Source organism: Oncorhynchus gorbuscha, linkage group LG16, assembly GCF_021184085.1.
Source record: "Oncorhynchus gorbuscha isolate QuinsamMale2020 ecotype Even-year linkage group LG16, OgorEven_v1.0, whole genome shotgun sequence".
Lineage (NCBI taxonomy): Eukaryota > Metazoa > Chordata > Actinopteri > Salmoniformes > Salmonidae > Oncorhynchus > Oncorhynchus gorbuscha.
Window position 1 is genome coordinate 6,779,169 of NC_060188.1, and position 22,238 is coordinate 6,801,406.

At 42.1% G+C, this 22,238-nt stretch overlaps 2 protein-coding genes across 3 annotated transcripts; both read left to right on the forward strand.

The window, feature by feature from the left end:
• The first annotated feature begins 2,533 nt into the window (after nt 1-2,533).
• On the forward strand, nt 2,534-5,825 carry LOC123999514. The gene is made up of 4 exons (XM_046305384.1): nt 2,534-2,920; nt 3,121-3,387; nt 3,601-3,707; nt 4,186-5,825. The coding sequence occupies exons 1-4, from the start codon at nt 2,628-2,630 to the stop codon at nt 4,425-4,427; spliced, it is 909 nt and encodes a 302-aa protein (XP_046161340.1). The 5' UTR covers nt 2,534-2,627; the 3' UTR covers nt 4,428-5,825.
• Nucleotides 5,826-6,772: 947 nt separating this feature from the next.
• On the forward strand, nt 6,773-18,542 carry LOC123999513. 2 transcript variants are annotated; one of them, XM_046305383.1, is made up of 4 exons: nt 6,773-7,170; nt 9,190-9,456; nt 11,058-11,173; nt 18,121-18,542. In XM_046305383.1, exons 1-4 carry the CDS (start codon nt 6,866-6,868, stop codon nt 18,195-18,197), a joined length of 765 nt encoding a protein of 254 aa, XP_046161339.1. In that variant the 5' UTR covers nt 6,773-6,865; the 3' UTR covers nt 18,198-18,542. The 2 variants fall into 2 exon arrangements, with proteins under 2 accessions (XP_046161339.1, XP_046161338.1); XM_046305382.1 differs by lacking the exon at nt 18,121-18,542 and adding an exon at nt 13,725-14,267 and having other exon boundaries at nt 6,774-7,170.
• The last annotated feature ends 3,696 nt before the right edge of the window (nt 18,543-22,238 follow it).

Consider the following 22,238-nt stretch of genomic DNA (forward strand, 5'->3'; position numbering starts at 1 on the left):
TGCACAACGCATCACCGGGGGCAAACTACCTGCCCTCCAGGACACCTACACCACCCGTTGTTACAGGAAGGCCATAAAGATCATCAAGGACATCAACCACCCGAACCACTGCCTGTTCACCCCGCTATCATCCAGAAGGCGAGGTCAGTACAGGTGCATCAAAGCTGGGACCGAGAGACTGAAAAACAGCTTCTATCTCAAGGCCATCAGACTGTTAAATAGCCACCACTAACATTGAGTGGCTGCTGCCAACACACTGTCATTGACACTGACCCAACTCCAGCCATTTTAATAATGGGAATTGATGGGAAATGATGTAAATATATCACTAGCCACTTTAAACAATGCTACCTTATATAATGTTACTTACCCTACATTATTCATCTCATATGCATATGTATATACTGTACTCTACAACATCGACTGCATCCTTATGTAACACATGTATCACTAGCCACTTTAACTATGCCACTTTGTTTACTTTGTCTACACACTCATCTCATATGTATATACTGTACTCGATACCATCTACTGTATGCTGCTCTGTACCATCACTCATTCATATATCCTTATGTACATGTTCCTTATCCCCTTACACTGTGTATAAGACAGTAGTTTTGGAATTGTTAGTTAGATTACTTGTTGGTTATCACGGCATTGTCGGAACTAGAAGCACAAGCATTTCGCTACACTCGCATTAACATCTGCTAACCATGTGTATGTGACAAATAAAATTTGATTTGATTTGATTACAGCACTTCAAGGTGTCAATGCCCCACATTCTGCACTCTTCTGGCAATTAAGCCCCTGCCTTCCTCAAATAGAGTTATACAACACATCATTTCCTTCACGTCATGCTGTTCGTTAAACAAAGTTAGATGACACCTTTTCCCCTTCACACATGACGACGACCCACGGTGATGTCTCCTCCCACCTGCTGTTCTACAGCTCTATCAGCTCTGACCCAGGGTGATGTCTCCTCCCACCTGCTGTTCTACAGCTCTATCAGCTCTGACCCAGGGTGATGTCTCCTCCCACCTGCTGTTCTACAGCTCTATCAGCTCTGACCCAGGGTGATGTCTCCTCCCACCTGCTGTTCTACAGCTCTATCAGCTCTGACCCAGGGCTTGAGTTCAACAGGTTGCTTCCATATAAGGTGAACTTCCACCCTCCTGCAGCAGAATATCTGTACTTTTAATGGGTCATGCTGTATTCCAGCTGCTCGAGGCTGGCTCTTCTTCTGCTGCTGATGATTTTTCTCCTTCTGATTCTTTGTTTTACGACCAGCAGAGTCCTGCTGGGGGACTGGAGGAGTCATTAGGTCACCAGGACTTGGGCCAATCACGACAACCCCTCCATGGAGTCATCCAATGGTTGTGAATCCTGTGACCTTGCCTCGTTCAAAAACATTCTGTTACCCCGTCCCCCAATAGTCTCTTTATGTATACTGAAAATAGAAACTCAACTTGCAACAATTTCAAAGTTTGTACTTACTTACTGTTCATATAAGGAAATCAGCCAATTTAAATAAATAAATTAGGCCCTAATCTATACCTTTAAAAAGGTAGGAATTGATATTTTATGAATGTGTTTTTAAAAGGTTGGAATAAACCTTTACATTTCAAACCTTACAAACCTTTACCATGCTGACTACAAGTTTAGACAGCTGGCCCTAGACTCATGTAGCTGACATTGGCTAATTGTAGGTGACTGCTGATGCACAACCGAATTTCAAAATTGCACCTTCTGTACCACAGATGATGTTTTAGGTGTTTGGTTGATAATGCACAGCAGTGTACCAGTAGTGGATCCAGAGACCCCCCTTCCTTCCAAAGGCTTTAAAACTTTAAGAGGTTATTAACCAAGGAAATGTAAAGGTTTGTACCAACCTTTTAAAAACACGTTCATTAAATATAAATACTGTATATAGACCTAGTAGATAGATATATATGTAGATCAGCTGCGTGTCTGACTTGTATGTAAATAACACAGGTCCAAACGTTTGGTCAAGGAAGGATGTTAGGGAAGGAAAGGATGTTGTCAGGGAAGGATGTTGTCATTATGTTAGTGATTCTTCACCAACAGTGTTTGCTTGAAGCACTTTATTCTACTGTAGCATTTATAAATCAACCACTTCATAACTATACACCTTGGGCTGTTTGGGAGGGTGCGCCATTCTAGAACATTTAGATAGAAAGTGTGGGACAGGCATGGTTCTCAGTCATAAACAGTAGGGCATCATGTGAGCTGCTCTATACATTGCATTTCTATATGGAACACTCAGAACATCGCCCCACCCACTTAATAAACCCCTGTTCAAACCCTTGCTATCCTACAAGTTCTCCCTTAAAGTACATAAGTTCAGAATGTGGATATGAGCTCTTCTCCAGCAATTCCAAGTTTGAGCATTCCTCCCCATGGCCTGCCTTTTCCAACACAAACAAAGAGGCCTATTTATAAACTTCATGACTCATTGGTCATGTGCTGCTCTACAGCACCACCAATGGTCTGTGCCGTCTGGCAAACATTTCTAACTGCGTCAAGAGTATAAGAGCTCAGCTCAGAGAGGACATTTGCTGAGAAACCAGAGTTGGGCTACAAGACATTGTAGGCTACCAAGAGTTGAAATGGGTCTTCCAGCTTTGGGTTTGATACCGTTTTTGGGGCCCCTTGCGTTTCCAGTAGCATTGGGAACAGTCGCAGTAGGGGGCTTTATATTGATTAAGGCGATTCATAAGAAACCTTCATATCATTCAGAAAGTCCCATAATAACACGTTCCGTGAAGGTAAAGTCAAATAATGCTTCTGGAAATGAACCCACTGGAAATGCTGCCAGCAAGAAGACAGAAGGACAGCAGAGCAGCGATGAAACTACCATCATAATTGCTTACGGCCTTGGAGAGGTTGACACTTATAAAAAGTAGGTCTATCATTTTTTTACATATTTCTATCAAGTCTTCTTTACTGAGTACAATGTGCCTTTTTATTCATAAGAGCATGGATAGGCCTACCCTAGGCCATTATTTTCATGATATAATTCCTATTACATTGTATAATTCCTTTTGAATTGACACAAGAATGATGTTAGCCCACTGATACTTCCTGTTCTATCCTCATAAGTATTAAAAAAGGTAGACCATCTCAGTTTGGTCTGGGTAACTTTGGCATGGCAGAGGCAGACCATATTCCACCATTGGCTTCTCTGAGGATAGCCCGAAACCATGAACGACTGGATCATCTCCGACAAGTGAATCCAAGGCTTCATGAGATGATCATGAGCCTTGATTATGACCCAACTGGACAGAACCTGTTAACCATGAGGGTCCTTTACCAGGATCACAGAGATGCGCTGACTACTGGAAACAGCAGGGAATCTCAAGTATCCAGGTGAATGCTTTAGAGTAGGCAACACCTTTTCTGTGTTATCCTGTATGGTTTAGCAGATGTGAAGGAAAATACATTGTCCAGTTAAGGCAGAATAGCAAAAGGGCAACCATGATGATGATGTGTGACGTCGTACATGGCACCGTAGTTATTCTCAGCCATCAAAACATAGGTGTGGTCATCACCTTTTCCGTTGTCATGCTTTCTGTGTTCTAGTCGTCTGCTGGCAGAGACAATCGTAGACGGAGATGCTGCACTTATGCTGAGGAAGGCTTTTATCATGGGTCATCCTATATCTTCCCGGCAGCTCAGAGAAGACGCAGGTAAAGACATGGATTATTTCCCTGTTCCCTCATCTTACAGTAGACACTGTAGATCTTTAGTGTCGCTTACAAAAGTAACATTTTCACTAAGTTTGTCTTAGTCGCTGAGTTTGCCTGTATGTTATTTTAGGAGTATTTTACAACAAAAACTAAGATATGCATACAGTCTATTTCTCACCAGTCCACCATTGATATGGTCTCAGAATATCATCATTTTGAATAATGGAGCATCAGAGCTAGACCAATAGGAAACTTGTTTAGTTCCTAGAATACTGTTATCAACACTTGCTCTTGCTTTCCTGGCGACTTGAAGCTAAATGCCTTGAATGTGTGGGACAATTTGGGATTTCATCAAAAATGGACTAATGAAAAACATATTTTTTAAACATAAAAATAAAAATGCATAATTGCTTTTTGAGTAAAATGCCACTTTAAAGTTCAAATTTTCCCTTTTTTTGAAACTATGTACTTATTCTAGGATTGGCCGCGACATATACGGATGGTAACATTGACATGTCTGATGAAGGAACAAGGCACTACTACAGATATGGCTACATTGAGCTGGTCGAAGCATACCACAGGGAGGGGATAATCAACGAGCATCAAGCAAAAAAGCTCATTTCATGGGTGGAAAGTGAGATGCACCTGGACCGGGATACCCAAGAGTATAAGGAGATCCTTGATTACATTAAACGTCATGTTCGTGTTTTCCGGTGGTAGAAATGGAAAACAGACTCAGACAACACAGAGTAAATACAGATTGTGTCATCTAACATGCTGCGCGCGAGCGTCACAAAATACATTTGAAATACATTTATGTACGATAGCGCACGTGCATAGATGTTTGGGTCCGTGTAACGGGAGTTCCCAAGTTAAAAACGTTTCTATGATATGCAAATGATGGAATTCAGTATAGTTGGATTCTAGTTTGAAATATACTAATTCACGTTGCCATTCTAGAACTTGTTGATTCATTTGCATGTATAAGGAATGCATATGCTGGGGTCAAGGAAGGGTAGATAGGGACTTGTGGAAAGTTACAGTGTAGAAAGTTCATATTCTGCTCCATGTTTCTAAGGAGGGAGTCGAAGGGCAATAGTTAGTCTCTGATAAGGCAGGCCAGCTGAGGAACTAGGGAGGGGCGAGGAATGCATCTCGAGGTCAAGTCAACAAATGAAGTGATAAGAAACCTCTAGGAGGCAGGCCAGAGAGACCCACCACAACGACTCTCCTACTTATGAGGATTCTGTGTTATGCACTATAGCCTGTTACCATATATGTGATTGAATATTATCTGCTGTTGGCTTGTGTGGATGTATGTAGGTGTTATGCAACATAGCTGACTTGAAACATTGTTAACAGTTTCAGGGCCATGGGCCTTTCTCATGATGGAAAAATACAGAATAAAAACGGACACATACAGAACATAGTGTAGCAAACCACAGACGGTTTTTGCTAGAACTCAAACTTAACAATAACAGAAACCAGATATGTGATAACGGTATCTAGGGAATGAGCGCATAGATACTCGACACAGCAAGTTACATCTATCAACTGGAGCGCCCGGGGGCTGGTAACAGCTCGTACGACAACAATCAACGATAGGCTGGGTGAGTTTAAACCACGCCCAGTCTCTACTCTGACAGGCCGGCTCGGAAGCCGGAACTACTACTGTCATCAGGGTATATTATAATATCTTTGTCAGGAACAAGTCAGTTCTCTGTTTTGCCCTGCGAGGTGGGACAGAGAGCCCGTATATACGAAAATTGCATTTACCATTTATTGCTTAGCTAATAAAAAATACATAGTATACAATCGGTGACTCATTGTCATATTTATCCTGATATCAGATTCGAATTGACGCAACTCTAACATACTGCCGTCCTATTTCACACATATACTTCCATGCATGAAGGTTTTAGTATCAGGCAGTGCTATAACTACAGCAGTGAGAGGAACCAATTACGTTTCTGCCTAGCAACAGCAATGTATTGGCTGTCTAGATGTGTAAGGACATGATCCCACATATTAGAAGGTAATAAATAAATGCTTGTGTAATCATGCCTTGTCTTTGCAGCTGTATGACCCAGTGGGTGAATAAACTTGGTTTGAGCTTTGTGTAGTCGTCCGTTTGAGTTTTTCTCCGTTTGTTCAGAATCTAACAGTATAAATATCATGAGGAGTATAATTTATTGTTGATAATTGTTGCAAAGTTGTTTTGGCCTACTGTATAGTCTGTGCCTGGTTGATTATGTTCAACAGTGTACTAGTAGTAGATCCTGTCTGCCTGTTGTATTTGGTAAATGTACAGCCTATAGATTCTCTGCTAAATGTTTAGATTTCCTGATTCTCTGCAGTTATTGTAACATTATGCAGTGTGCACTAGCTCAATGTCTGGGAAAACGGTCATTAAATATCATCTATTTTGGAAGCAGCAGACAGTGAGTGGACATTACTTCCTTATTTGTATTAAATCTTCTGTTTGTCGTGTGTAAAGTTTAGCTGTGTGTAAAACCTACTTCCACAGATCCTTCATCTACCTGAAGAGTGCAGTAGCAGGTGTCCACCTGTTGATGGTGCCGTCCTCTTTGATAAAACAACTCTGAGGTCCTGGTAAATAAATGGCATCAACGCTGCCCTGTGTTTTGTCCATCATTATGACACACCAATGGACAACTGTAACCATGTACGCTGAGAGTCGGGAAGCAAGTTCAGGGAGTGAATACATTTCATGAACAAACACAACACACAACCAAATATTGAATTGCAGATAGAAAGGCCTTGAAAAGAGACGACATGATTCCTTGATCTCCATGTCAGAGAGACATGTTTGTTCCACATAGCATATTTCTGTTTGAATGTGTGTGTACAGTATGTGGGTGTGTGCATGTGTGTATGTATCCAGGCACTCCTCACCCAGTAATGTAGAAAATACATGCTAAAATATCTCTTTCTCTTTCACTTAGAAACACGCACACACACACACACTTAGAATTTGGACTCATTGGTCATATATTGCACAACTCGGCCCATCCCACAAGCCGCATGACAAACCTGTGTGTCAAGATTATAACTTTTCAGAGTTAAGATCAGAGAGGACACATTTGCTGAGAACCAAGAGTTGGGCTACAAGACATTGCAGACTAGCAGGAGTTGAAATGGGTCTTCCAGCCGGGCTGTTAGAGTTCTTGGGGCCAGTAGGGTGGGGGGCAGCAGCGCTGGTAGGGGTGGTTATATTGATTCAAGTGGTTCAAAAGAACAGAGAGGAGAAACATTCTATTTCTCCAGGAACTCACAAGTGTTTTGGTGACGAGAGAACACGGTTGAATGAGGAAAAGTCGAATGAAGCTTCTGGAAGAACTGGAAACTCTAGGAAGAAGAGAGTAGAACCGTGCCGTCATGACGAACATGAGCATGACATAATAAAAGGTTACGGCCTTGGACATGTTCACAAGTATAAAGAGTAAGTCCTTCATTTGGGTACATTTTTGTGTGGAGTTACAGGTAGACCAAGGCCTAATCTCATCAACCCAGAATCAATTACTGTGTGAGCGGAATACTTCAGCCATCTACTCGATGTTCTGGGTTCTAGGTGGATGACTAGTGTGAAAGGCAGAACCATGGTGGATCCATTTCTGGTTGCAGACAAGTCCACCTCACTTTCCTTCAGTGTGATTTCTGACCTTAAACTTAATCCGAGTCTATTGACGGACCTGTGTGTCAGTCTAAGTAACATAATAAAAATATCCCCATCAAAATCTGTCAGTTTAAAGTGAAGATAACAGATATTTTGGCGTGGGCTGCATCTCAACCCACAGCATCCGCCTATGTCAGCGTTCCACATCTGTAGTGGAAGGTGGCCGAACTACAGACCATGAGACATCCCAAAACTCGGTCTTCTCACGAAAACGTCTGTAGCGTCCAGAAGGTTTGGCCTACAAACTTATAGAAAGTGGAGAATAAACACGATGCTGTTCTCTGTTTTTCTCTTTGACCCACACAAGTGTCCCAGTACTCGTCTGAAGTTAACCAATACAAGCAATGGAAGTCTGATGGTAACCCATACAAGCTAATGGAAGTAGAGAGGTAGTTTTGTGCCCCCAAAAATAAGGTGTTAAATATGTGTACAAAAAAAATAGAAATCACTACATTTATCTGCATGTCCAACCCTTATATTTAGCCTCACAGTGAAGCGTTTCAGCAGTTTATTTTCAGGACAACCAGGGCTACAAGTAAATTACAAAAACAGTAGCATTCAAATCAAATCAAAATCAAATCAAATTGTATTTGTCACATACACATGGTTAGCAGATGTTAATGCGAGTGTAGCGAAATTAGTTTTATTGATGGATGTCAATCAGAAAAATAAGGTCCGCCAAACAAGAACCTGATTAAAAGCAATTTATAAGAATGTAGTAAGTATAGAAAGTGTTTGCTCATTGGGAAATTAATATTTAACTAGTCAGTGACAACTGTGTGGAGTTTGGAGTTTGTAACAGCAACTATGTGAACTTATTAGAGTATTATAGACCCTATTGATTTCCTTTGATCTTCTATGTAGAATAACTCTTTACCTTCGAACTACTATTGTGTAGCTCGTGAGTGTTATAGAGCAAAACAGATTACAAGTACATGTTTGTGAGAGTCTCAATAGTTTGTAGCTCAAATCATTCGAACTCGACCAACGTTTTTCTGAGAAAAAACGCTCGTGAACCCCTTCGGGATCCGCAAACATTGCTACCGTTAATCACACAGACTAATGGTTATTATCAATGGACGCAGAAGAAATAGATGAACAACAAACACACAATGTTTAAAAGGGGTTAGATTAAAGTCTACTTTGATAGCTGAATACAATAGGCCTTGTTATGGATAGGCCTAGGACATAATGTTCATGACAGCATGTATAGAATTCCAACTGCATTGACGAACTAATAATCTCGTCCACCAGCTGGCTCTCTGTCGAACCATATGGTTTCACAGGGCCTCAGAATGGAAGTCGAATAGTTGTCTATGGCAGAAGCGGATGAAACAACCTCTGGTTTTAATTGAATGATCTCTCAGTCCATCCTCTAGCATAATCCTTAGAACCTCCCCCCTACATTGTGGACTTCAAACGCCAGCACCACAAGTGATTTAAAGTGAGCTTAGAAAATCGTAAAGTACGCATCCTAGAAATAGCCATACGGTCAATGTGATTTAACATACATTTTCCTCGCCGATTTTTTTATATTTTTTAAGTCCCATCCACTGTCACAGGCTCGCTCTCCATTCCCGTCTCGATTTAGAGCCACGCCTCATAATCGTGTGATTCACTCAGAATTTCAATTGATTCGCATTTCACTCAGTAAATTCACACCCCCAGAATTCCAATTAGTCCCACACTGTTACCAGGCTCTACACGCCAGCAATTCGAGACTGGAGACGACGTTTAACAAATTATGTAAACCTGACCTACTAATTCTTATTCTCTCCTCATAAGTGACAAAAAATTTCGACCATCTTGGTGTGATAAGGAGAATGAAGGCATTACAGAGGCAGACCATATTCCACCTAAAGATTCTCTGAAGAAGGCCCTAAACAATGTACGACTGGATCGTCTCCTACAAGTGAATCCAAGGCTTCATGAGATGATCATGAGCCTTGTTAATGACCCAACTGGACAGAAACTGTTAACCATGAGGGTTCTTTACCAGGATCACAGAGATGCTCTGACCACTGGTAGCAGCAAAGAATCTAAAATATGCAGGTGAATGCTTTAGAAATGCTCAAGGCTTTCCCCAGATATGTGTACTAGTTCCCTCCCCTTAAAGATTGTAAATAGTTATTCATCCTTGAGCGCAGGGTTGGGGTCAATTCAGGAAGCATCATTTGAATTGAATTTCAATTGCAGGAAGTATAATTTCATTCAAAGCAATTCAAGCCAAATCAACTGAGACATGAAACAAATGTTTTATCCAAAGGATATGCCACTTATTAATGCAATAAATACACATACCATTCCAAATATTATTTTTATTATACGAGATGTTAGATTGTTCCCTTCCATACTGTAGTTTTTGATGTAATGCATTCTTTCCAAAAATGATCTGATATTTAAAAATATTGAGGGATTTATGAATTATTATAGACAACCCACAATATGATCTTAGAATATTTGCAGGCCACTGTAATTATTTGATATTGTTTTAGGAGAATGCATTTTTAAATTAAATGTATGCTACATGGTGTTGGTAACCATACATGACAGCCTGGTATTATAGTCTAGACGTAACATAGTGAATGTAAATCCGGGACACAATTTAGTATGACATGTTACGTGTGGTATGGTTACATAAGACAGATGGTAACTTAAGGCAAAAAAACGAAAGTAGGGTGGTTGGTTGGGATGGGTGGGTGTTTCGTATTTTAGCTAATAAGCGACTTTTCAACTTACTACTTTTTAGCTACTTTGCAACTACTTAGAATATTAGCTAACCCTTCCCCTTCCCCTAACCCTAACCTTAACTGTTTTAACTAAATCTTCCCTAACCCGAACCTTAACCATTTTAGCTAACCCATTCCCCTAACCCTTAACCCTAACCTTAATTTCTAAGCCTAAACCCTAGCCTAACCTAACATTAGCTAACTAGCTAATGTTAGCCACCTAACTAGAATTATTGTACATTTTGTAACATATTGTGCGTTCTGCAAATTTGTAATAAATTATTAATTGCAATTCGTACCATATCATACAAAATAGGTGATGGACATCCACAATTTAAGGCATACCATGCGAAATGTACTCTATCACATTAAATGGATACGTACAGCATAATACAATATACTCTGAGACCAGGTTGTACATGATGTCAAAATAAAAATGTATATGGTGATAGAATAAAAAACCATTGGAATTTCATTGAATTTCATGGAATTAAATTATACTTTAAATCTAATTCAAAATGAATTCAGATTCTGCTTCCTAATTCAAGAGTTAAATTAAAATGAAAGAGCAATTCTCAATTCAGAATTGACCCCAACCCTGCTTGAGTGGGACTGAACAAGTATAAACTTAATTAGAAATTGGGAAAAAAAACAGAAACAACCTCTTACCCTTACAATGACAGACTTTTCTGGTTACAAATGATAAATTAACAAAATTCCTGAAAGTAACTGTTTTTTAAACCGTTTCCATTGAGGATTTTGAATGGCATATTATTTTTCTTTACAATCCTATGATACCTATCCCATATTTTCATAAAACCACAAATTCCACGGGGGTAAGTGTAAGAGGTTGTTTCTGGACATTGCCTGTGCAGCTCCCCTGCTCTGTGTGTTATCTTTAATGTTTACCCCTCCTGTTCACAGGTGGACTTTGACACAAACCATTCTAAGCGGAAAAGATGATTGTGCAGTAAAAATGCTGGAGCAAGCTTTTATCATGGGTCATCCTATAGCTTCCCAGATGCTCAGACATGATGCTGGTAAAAAAATATATATATACATACAGTATATACACTACCGGTCAAACGTTTTAGAAAACCTACTCCTTCAAGGGTTTTTCTTTATTTTTACTATGTTCTATATAATAGTGAAGACATCAACACTATGAAATAACACATATGGGATCATGTAGTAACCAAACAAGTGTTAAACAGGGTAGCCTAGTGGTTAGAGTGTTCGACTAGTAACCGGAAGGTTGCACCCCCGAGCTGACAAGGTACAAATATGTCGTTCTGCCCCTGAACAGGCAGTTAACCCACTGTTCCTAGGCCGTCATTGAAAATAAGAATTTGTTCTTAACTGACTTCCCTAGTAAAATAAAGGTAAAATAAAAATTAAAAAATAAAATAGCCACCTTTGCCTTGATGACAGCTTTGCACACTCTTAGCATTCTCTCAACCAGCTTCATGAGGTAGTCACCTGGAATGCATTTCAATTAACAGGTGTGCCTTATTAAAAAATTATTTGTGGAATTGCGTTTGAGCCAATCAGTTGGGCTGTGACAAGGTAGGGGTGGAATACAGAAAGATAGTCCTATTTGGTAAAAGACCAAGTCCAAATTATGGCAAGAACAGCTCAAATAAGCAAAGAAAAACGACAGTCCATCATTACTTTAACACATGAAGGTCAGTCAATAAGGAACTTTTCAAGTGCAGTTGCAAAAACCATCAAACACTATGATGAAATTGGCTCTCGTGAGGACCGCCACAGAAATGGAAGACCCAGTTACCTCTGCTGCAGAGGATAAGTTCATTAGAGTTACCTGCCTCAGAAGTTGCAGCCCAAATAAATGAATCACAGAGTTCAAGTAACCAACATATCTGAATATCAACTCTTCAGAGGAGACTGTGTGAATCAGGCCTTCATGGTTGAACTGCTGCAAATAAACCACTACTAAAGGACATCAATAAGAAAAGGAAACTTGCTTGGGCCAACGAAACACGAGCAATGGACATTAGAGCGTCCAAATTGGAGATGTTTGGTTCCAACCGCTGTGTCTTTGTGAGATACGGTGTGGGTGAACGGATGATCTCTGCATGTGTATTTCCCACCGTAAAGCATGGAGGAGGAGGTGTGATGGTGTGGGGGTGCTTTGCTGGTGACACTGTCTATGATTTAGAATTTAGAATTTATTTAGAACACACTTAACCAGCATGGCTACCAGAGCATTCTTCAGCGATACACCATCCCATCTGGTTTGGGCTTAGTGGGACTATCCTTTGTTTTTCAACAGGGCAATGACCCAACACACATCTAGACTGTGTAAGAGCTATTTTACAAAGAAGGAGAGTAATGGAGTGCTGCATCAGATGACCTGGCCCCAAACAAATTGAGATGGTTTGGGATGAATTGGACCACAGAGTGAAAGAAAAGCAGCCAACAAGTCCTCAGCATATGTGGGAACTCCTTCAAGACTGTTGGAAAAGCATTCCAGGTGAAGCTGGTTGAGAGAATGCCAACAGTGTGCACAGCTGTCATCAAGTCAAAGGGTGGCTACTTTGAATAATCTCAAATCTAAAATATATTTTGATTTGTTTAACACTTTTTTGGTTACTATATGATTCCATACGTGTTATTTCATAGTTTTGATGTCTTCACTATTATTCTACAATGTAGAAAATAGTACAAATAAAGAAAAACCTTCAATGAGTAGGTGTTCTAAAATATTTAGTGTTAAACATAAATCTTACAAAGGTATCCAGTATTTGTTTTTCCGTCAATGTTTTAGATTGTTTTATGAACTTGTAGTAGCCTAGGCACCCGATAGCGCACCCGGCACTAGATCTGCACTATCATTTAGCCCAGTGCACTACTTTTGTGAGATTATTTGTTTTGTGTGTAATTTTTGTTTTACTGTGATTTTTCAGTGGGTGTGCAGCACCCTCAGCACCTCTATGTCCTGCTGCTATGTCAGTTAGGCTTGATGTGCATTCCCAGGTAATACATTCATGTCCCCCATGGACCAGCTCATACATAAACCATCCTCCATTCAGGCTGTAAAGGCATAATTTTCCTCACTTTAGTGGCGAGAAGGTGGGCGGGGGGTGGAAACAGGGAAAATATGTATACTTTCTTTTTGAAACACCATTTCCACCACCATTTTTGTATTTTCTGATCATTTAGGATGTTGGACTCCTTTAATTGGCTGAACACTGTGTGCAGCATCCTAAATAGTCTGAAAATATGAAAATGGTGGTGGAAAAAGGTGTTTCATAAAGACAGTATGCATATTTTCCCTGTTATTTTCTGCCTTCTCCCCATTACAGCTAGTTAACGAGGTAAACTATGCATTTGCAGCCTGAATGGAGGAGGCTTTTATATACGAGCCGTCTACAGGAGACATGAGTGTATTACCGGATATGCACATCAAGCCTAGCTAGATGATTGATAGTGCAGATCTAGCGCCCGTGCACTATTGGCTGCCTAGACAAAATGTGTAGTTGAGAAGGACTAGTGTTTGAATCACTAACATTCATTCTCTCAACGTGTAAAAATCCCTTGTAAATGTGAAAATATACACTCTTATTGTAGGATTTGTTGACGCCGCACTACGTACCGAGGGTAAAGTTCACATGTCTGATGAAGGCACAAGGAGCTACTACAGATATGGCTACACTGACCTGGTCGATGAATATCTCTACAAGGGGATAATCAACGATGGTCAAGCAAAAGACCTCAAAATATGGGTGAAAAGAGAGATGCACCTGGACCGGGATACCGCAGAGTATAAGGAGATCCTTGAAGACATTAATGATTTCTATGACTGTTTTCATATGTTGTAGGCTTACTCTTACAGCAGTATCCAAGGGGAAAGAATCAAAAGTATACCTTCCATCACTTATCGATCATATTTTGGAGTAGCCTACAATTTCATGAATTTCATGTTGATAAACTCATCTTATAATTATAATGTTTTGCTTTACAACATGATTGGTTGATCCACAGATGTTGCAATCTCTATTGCACTCCACACTGCCCTTTCCCACCTGGACGAAAGGAACATCTATGTGAGAATGATGTTCCTTGACTACAGCTCAGGGTTCCACACCATAGTGCCCTCAAAGCTCATCACTAAGCTAAGGATCCTGGAACTAAACACCTCCATCTGCAACTGGATCCTAGACTTCCTGACAGGCCGCCCCCAGGTGGTGAGGGTAGGTAGCAACACATCTGCCACGCTGATCCTCAACACTGGAGCTCCCCAGGGGTGCGTGCTCAGTCCCCTCCTGTACTCCCTGTTCACCCACGACTGCATGGCCAGGAACGACTCCAACACCATCATTAAGTTTGCTGACGACACAACAGTGGTAGGCCTGATCACCGACAATGACGAGACAGCCCTATAGGGAGGAGGTCAGAGACCTGGCCGGGTGGTGCCAGAATAACAACCTATCCTTCAACGTAACCAAGACTAAGGAGATGATTGTGGACTACAGGAAAAGGAGCACCGAGCACGCCCCCATTCTCATCGACGGGGCTGTAGTGGAGCAGGTTGAGAGCTTCAAGTTCTTGGGTGTCCACATCAACAACAAACTAGATTGGACCAAACACATCAAGACAGTCGTGAAGAGGGCACGACAAAGCCTATTCCCCTCAGGAAACTAAAAATATTTAGTTTCCTGAGATCCTCAAAAGGTTCTACAGCTGCAACATCGAGAGCATGCTGACCGGTTACATCACTGCCTGGTACGGCAATTGCTCGGCCTCCGACCGCAAGGCACTTCAGAGGGTAGTGCGTACGGCCCAGTACATCACTGGGGTAAAGCTGCCATCCAGGACCTCTACACCAGGTGGTGTCAGAGGAAGGCCCTAGAAATTGTCACAGACCCCAGCCACCCCAGTCATAGACTGGTCTCTCTACTACCGCATGGCAAGCAGTGCCGGAATGCCAAGTCTAGGACACAAAGCTTCTCAACAGCTTTACCCCCCAGCCATAAGACTCCTGAACAGGTAACCAAATGGTTACCTGGACTATTTGCATTGTGTCCCGCCAACCCCTCTTTTTACGCTTCTGCTACTCTCTGTTCATCATATATGTATAGTCACTTTAACGATGCATACATGTACATACTACCTCAATAAGCCTGACTAACAGGTGTCTGTACATAGCCTTGCTACTCTTTTTTCAAATGTATTTTTACTGTTGTTTTATTTCTTTACTTACCTACACACAATTGTAACCCTCTCACCTGGGTGTCACTGACTGGAGGTCCCCGTGAGAGTAACAGACCTGACCCCTCTGTGCCCGCCGTGCTCAGTTAGCAGAAACTCAACACACTGTCACGTCTGGGTCCACACGCACGCACGCACGCACGCACGCACGCACGCACGCACGCACGCACGCACGCACGCACGCACGCACACACACACACACACACACACACACACACACACACACACACACACACACACACACACACACACACACACACACACACACATACCTTTTTTCCCCACACCATTGGTTAGAGCCTCTAAGTATGCATTTCACTGTAAGGTCTACACCTGTTGTATTTGGCGCACGTGACAAATACACTTTTATTTGATTTGATATGATTATGTGCAGCAGTGTGCTAGTGGAGCCAATCTGCTTACGTTAAATAGTCTCTTGAAGCTTATCACTGTTTAAAGTCTCTTTCTAATCTACATTTATCTGGAGGTCTTCATATTGACCACATTGGTAAATGTATAGACTTCCTGCAAAATGTATACATTTCCAGATTTTCCACTTTTACACAAATGGAAGGCTGTGCAGCCATTGTTAAATTAATACTACCCAAATCATATGTAATAGGCCATACAATATATTGCTTTTCTTAATTGGATCTGTGTTGAAACGTAGGCCTATCTATCCTAAAAATATAAATGTAAATATAAACAATTTCTAAGATTTTTCTGAGTTACAGTTCATATGGGGAAATCAGTCAATTTAAATGCATTTATTAGGCCTTAATCTATAGATTTTAAATGACTGTGAATACAGATTTGTATCTGTTGGTCAAAGATACCTTTAAAAAATGGGCCTCACAATAGGCCTTATTTCTGTGCATTCAAATTGCCATTGATAAAATGAAATTGTGTTCGTTGTCCGTAGTTTATGCCTGCCCATACCATAACCCCACTGCCACCATGGGGCACTCTGTTCATACTGTTGACATCAGCAAACCACTCGCACACATGACGCCATACACGTGGTCTGCGGTTGTGAGGTCAGTTGGACGTAGTGCCCAATCCTCTAAAACCACGTTGACGGCGACTTGTGGTAGTCGCCTCCTGTACTCCCTGTTCACACCCGACTCCAACACCATCATTACGTTTGCACAACAGTGGTAGGTCTGATCACCGACAATGATGAGACAGCCTATAGGGAGGCCAGGACAACAAACTCTCCCTCAATGTGAGCAAGACAGAGGAGATGATTGTGGACTACAGGAAAAGGAGGGCCGAACACGCCACCATTCACATCGAATGGGTTGTAGTGGAGCAGGTCGAGAGTTTCAAGTTCCTTGTTGTCCACATCACCACCACCTAACATGGTCCAAACACATCAACACAGTCCTGAAGAGGGCTCAACAAAACCTTTCCCCCTCAAAAAAGATTTGTCATGGGTCCCAGATCCTCAAAAAGTTCTACAGCTACACCATCGAGAGCATCCTGACCGGTTCTATCACATCCTGGTATGGCAACTGCTCGGCCTCCGACCATAAGGCACTACAGGGGGTAGTGCGTACGCTCAGTACATCACTGGGACCAAGCTTCCTGCCATCCAAGACCTATATGTTAAGCAGTGTCTGAGGAAGGCCCAAAAATTGTCAAAGACTCCAGTCACTCAAGTCATAGAATGTTCTCTCTGCTACTGCACGGCAAGCGGTTCCGGAGCTCCAAGTCTAGGTCCAAAAGGCTCCTTAATTAACAGCTTCTATCCCCAAGCCATAAGACTGCTGAACAATTAATTAAATGGTCACCCTGACTATTTGCATTGACTCCCCCTTTTGTTTTTACACTGCTGCTACTCACTGTTTATTATCTATGCATAGTCACTTTACCCCTACCTACAAGTACACATTACCTCGACTAACCTGTACCCCCGCACATTGACTTGGTACCGGTACCTCCTGTATATAGCCTCGTTATTGTTATTTTATTGTTACTTTTATTACATTTTTTCCTTTAGTTTATTTAGTAAATATTTTCTTAACTCTATTTCTTGAACTGCATTGTTGGTTAAGGGCTTGTAAGTTAGCATTTCACGGTAAGCTCTACACCTGTTGTATTCGGTGCATGTGACAAATAACATTTGATTTGATGGTAAAGAAATTAACAGTAAATTCTCTGGCAAAGCTCTGGTGGACATTCCTGCAGTCAGCATGGCAATTGCACGCTCCCTCAAAACTAACATTTGTGGCATTGTGTTGTATGACAAAATATTACATTTTAGAGTGGCCTTTTATTGTTCACAGCACAAGGTGCACCTGTGTAATGATGTTTAATCAAAGTAATGATGTTTAATCAGCTTCTACAGATGTCACACCTGTCAGGTGGATGGATTATCTTGGCAAAGGAGAAATGCTCACTAATAGGGTTGTAAAAAAACATGTGCTCAACATTTGAGAGAAATAACCTTGTGTGTGGAACACTTCTGGGATCTTTTATTTCAGCTCATGAAACATGGGACCAACACTTTACATGTTGCGTTCACATTACAGTGTACATTTACAGAACTTTTGATCATTTTCTTGCCTTAGTACCCGTTCATGAACTATGAACAAATTGTTTTCATCAGAAGAGAAATGTGTGAAATTTCCCGGCAATCAGTAAATACTACTGGGCAAAATTCTAAATCATCCCATCAGTGTCATACTATGTAGAATATATGGGAAGATCTAGACAATGGGGACTGTCTAATTGTTATGATTTTGTTTTGCAGTATTGCGGACATGCAGAGACGCAAAGAACGAAAGATGGGTTCCTTTTCATCTCCCACATTGTGACCTTCCAGTATAGAGCTTTGCTTTGGTGTGGATTTAGACTTATATGTTCATATCAGTTGTGTTTCTCCATTGTATTCACTTTTCCATGTTCTATTGTGAATTGTGTTTCTGTGTAGCTATGGAAAGTTTTTTTTAAACTATCAGCGAAACAACTTTTGAATTGAATACATGGAATTGGATTGTGATGATACCAATGAATGAGTCCTGCACACAATGTGCTTATTTATTTTCAATGTTTTTACCAGGAATTATATTTGATTTCCTGTGTATGAAATTGTTTGGTGAAATAGTATTTGCCCATCATTCCACACCTTTAGATAGTTGTGCTTCCAATTTTCATCATCAGGATTTAGTGACCAAAAATAGAAATAAAATGTGTTGATCTACTGGGATTTTAAAAATACTTTAACTTCCTGTTTTGTCTGCTTGGACTCGAGAGATAAGTATGGTTGTGTTAATGTTCTTGCAGGCAGTCATGTTCTTTTGATGAATTTACTTATGTTTTGAGAAGGCAACTTCACCTTGAAAACGCATTTACTGTTTTGCAAAAGCCCACAAAGTTCTGTTTCTTGTGGATTCTTGTTATGAAAAACAATGCTTGTACGGGATTGAGATAGATTGTAATAAAATATGAACTGTAGTACTCTAGTAATCTAAACATTTCAATGACTAAGTGGATGGAAAAAGCTTTCTGACTGCGACTGGACAGAATACAGTGGTCAGGAGGACAGGCAGGCTAGCTCTTACCAGCTCTGCATACTGTAACTATCCCAAACCTTCCACCTTCCATGAAGAGTGCAGTTACAGGTTTTCACCTGTTGATGGTGCTGCCCACTTTGATCATATTAGTCCCTTGTAGATCGAGATCCATGCTTTCTTTGTAACCTACAGTATGTTAAGCGTTTGGCTGATGGAAGAGTTGTACATGAGAGGATGTATTTTGGTGTTTATTGTAACCTCAATCAATCAAAGTATCTGACATGGAGATGGTATTAGAGATGAGTCAAGCCACGAGCCACTTCAATACGCTTTTGTGTCATATCATTATTTCTATGCTTTTGTTTTATCATGTTTGTCATTAATTCTACTAATCATCCGGGAACTAAAGAGGTTATGCAGCCATGCAGCCCTTTTGTTAGAAATATTCTCTGATGAAACCTCACCACCACACCTCTCTATCCATCTATCACATACAGTAGCTACAACGTCACACCTCTCTATCCATCTGTCACATACAGTAGCTACAACGTCACACCTCTCTATCCATCTATCACATACAGTAGCTACAACGTCACACCTCTCTATCCATCTATCGCATACAGTAGCTACAACGTCACACCTCTCTATCCATCTATCGCATACAGTAGCTACAACGTCACACCTCTCTATCCATCTATCACATACAGTAGCTACAACGTCACACCTCTCTATCCATCTATCACATACAGTAGCTACAACGTCACACCTCTCTATCCATCTATCACATACAGTAGCTACAACGTCACACCTCTCTATCCATCTATCACATACAGTAGCTACAACGTCACACCTCTCTATCCATCTATCACATACAGTAGCTACAACGTCACACCTCTCTATCCATCTATCACATACAGTAGCTACAACGTCACACCTCTCTATCCATCTATCACATACAGTAGCTACAACGTCACACCTCTCTATCCATCTATCACATACAGTAGCTACAACGTCACACCTCTCTATCCATCTATCACATACAGTAGCTACAATGTCACACCTCTCTATCCATCTATCACATACAGTAGCTACAACATCACACCTCTCTATCCATCTATCACATACAGTAGCTACAACGTCACACCTCTCTATCCATCTATCACATACAGTAGCTACAACGTCACACCTCTCTATCCATCTATCACATACAGTAGCTACAACGTCACACCTCTCTATCCATCTATCACATACAGTAGCTACAACGTCACACCTCTCTATCCATCTATCACATACAGTAGCTACAACGTCACACCTCTCTATCCATCTATCACATACAGTAGCTACAACGTCACACCTCTCTATCTATCTATCACATACAGTAGCTACAACGTCACACCTCTCTATCCATCTATCACATACAGTAGCTACAACGTCACACCTCTCTATCTATCTATCACATACAGTAGCTACAACATCACACCTCTCTATCCATCTATCACATACAGTAGCTACAACGTCACACCAGCATGGTGGAGTAGTACAGTATAGTACAGTATAGTACCAACACCAGCATAGTAGAGTAGAGAGGGATTACTTAACCTATCCTAGGTATTCCTTAAAGAGGTGGGGTTTCAGGTGTCTCCGGAAGGTGGTGATTGACTCCGCTGTCCTGGCGTCGTGAGGGGAGTTTGTTCCACCATTGGGGGCCAGGGCAGCGAACAGTTTTGACTGGGCTGAGCGGGAGCTGTACTTCCTCAGAGGTAGGGAGGCGAGCAGGCCAGAGGTGGATGAACGCAGTGCCCTTGTTTGGGTGTAGGGCCTGATCAGAGCCTGGAGGTACTGAGGTGCCGTTCCCCTCACAGCTCCGTAGGCAAGCACCATGGTCTTGTAGCGGATGCGAGCTTCAACTGGAAGCCAGTGGAGAGAACGGAGGAGCGGGGTGACGTGAGAGAACTTGGGAAGGTTGAACACCAGACGGGCTGCGGCGTTCTGGATGAGTTGAAGGGGTTTAATGGCACAGGCAGGGAGCCCAGCCAACAGCGAGTTGCAGTAATCCAGACGGGAGATGACAAGTGCCTGGATTAGGACCTGCGCCGCTTCCTGTGTGAGGCAGGGTCGTACTCTGCGGATGTTGTAGAGCATGAACCTACAGGAACGGGCCACCGCCTTGATGTTAGTTGAGAACGACAGGGTGTTGTCCAGGATCACGCCAAGGTTCTTGGCGCTCTGGGAGGAGGACACAATGGAGTTGTCGACCGTGATGGCGAGATCATGGAACGGGCAGTCCTTCCCCGGGAGGAAGAGCAGCTCCGTCTTGCCGAGGTTCAGCTTGAGGTGGTGATCCGTCATCCACACTGATATGTCTGCCAGACATGCAGAGATGCGATTCGCCACCTGGTCATCAGAAGGGGGAAAGGAGAAGATTAATTGTGTGTCGTCTGCATAGCAATGATAAGAGAGACCATGTGAGGTTATGACAGAGCCAAGTGACTTGGTGTATAGCGAGAATAGGAGAGGGCCAAGAACAGAGCCCTGGGGGACACCAGTGGTGAGAGCGCGTGGTGAGGAGACAGATTCTCGCCACGCCACCTGGTAGGAGCGACCTGTCAGGTAGGACGCAATCCAAGCGTGGGCCGCGCCGGAGATGCCCAACTCGGAGAGGGTGGAGAGGAGGATCTGATGGTTCACAGTATCGAAGGCAGCCGATAGATCTAGAAGGATGAGAGCAGAGGAGAGAGAGTTAGCTTTAGCAGTGCGGAGCGCCTCCGTGATACAGAGGAGAGCAGTCTCAGTTGAATGACTAGTCTTGAAACCTGACTGATTTGGATCAAGAAGGTCATTCAGAGAGAGATAGCGGAGAGCTGGCCAAGGACGGTACGTTCAAGAGTTTTGGAGAGAAAAGAAAGAAGGGATACTGGTCTGTAATTGTTGACATCGGAGGGATCGAGTGTAGGTTTTTTCAGAAGGGGGTGCAACTCTCGCTCTCTTGAAGACGGAAGGGACGAGCCAACGGTCAGGGATGAGTTGATGAGCGAGGTGAGGTAAGGGAGAAGGTCTCCGGAAATGGTCTGGAGAAGAGAGGAGGGGATAGGGTCAAGCGGGCAGGTTGTTGGGCGGCCGGCCGTCACAAGACGCGAGATTTCATCTGGAGAGAGAGGGGAGAAAGAGGTCAGAGCACAGGGTAGGGCAGTGTGAGCAGAACCAGCGGTGTCGTTTGACTTAGCAAACGAGGATCGGATGTCGTCGACCTTCTTTTCAAAATGGTTGACGAAGTCATCTGCAGAGAGGGAGGAGGGGGAGGAGGGGGGGAGGATTCAGGAGGAGAGTAGCGGGGGAGAGAGAGCGAAGGTTGGGA

Excerpts from the sequence above, each read along its gene's own strand:
- LOC123999514 (XM_046305384.1), top strand. The coding sequence starts at position 2,628 with ATGGGTCTTCCAGCTTTGGGTTTGATACCGTTTTTGGGGCCCCTTGCG. Across the intron at positions 2,921-3,120 it reads GAGGTTGACACTTATAAAAA|TATTAAAAAAGGTAGACCAT; the intron begins GTAGGTCTATCA and ends TATCCTCATAAG. Across the intron at positions 3,708-4,185 it reads GCAGCTCAGAGAAGACGCAG|GATTGGCCGCGACATATACG; the intron begins GTAAAGACATGG and ends TACTTATTCTAG.
- LOC123999513 (XM_046305382.1), top strand. The coding sequence starts at position 6,866 with ATGGGTCTTCCAGCCGGGCTGTTAGAGTTCTTGGGGCCAGTAGGGTGG. Across the intron at positions 7,171-9,189 it reads CATGTTCACAAGTATAAAGA|TGACAAAAAATTTCGACCAT; the intron begins GTAAGTCCTTCA and ends TCTCCTCATAAG. Across the intron at positions 9,457-11,057 it reads AAAGAATCTAAAATATGCAG|GTGGACTTTGACACAAACCA; the intron begins GTGAATGCTTTA and ends TCCTGTTCACAG.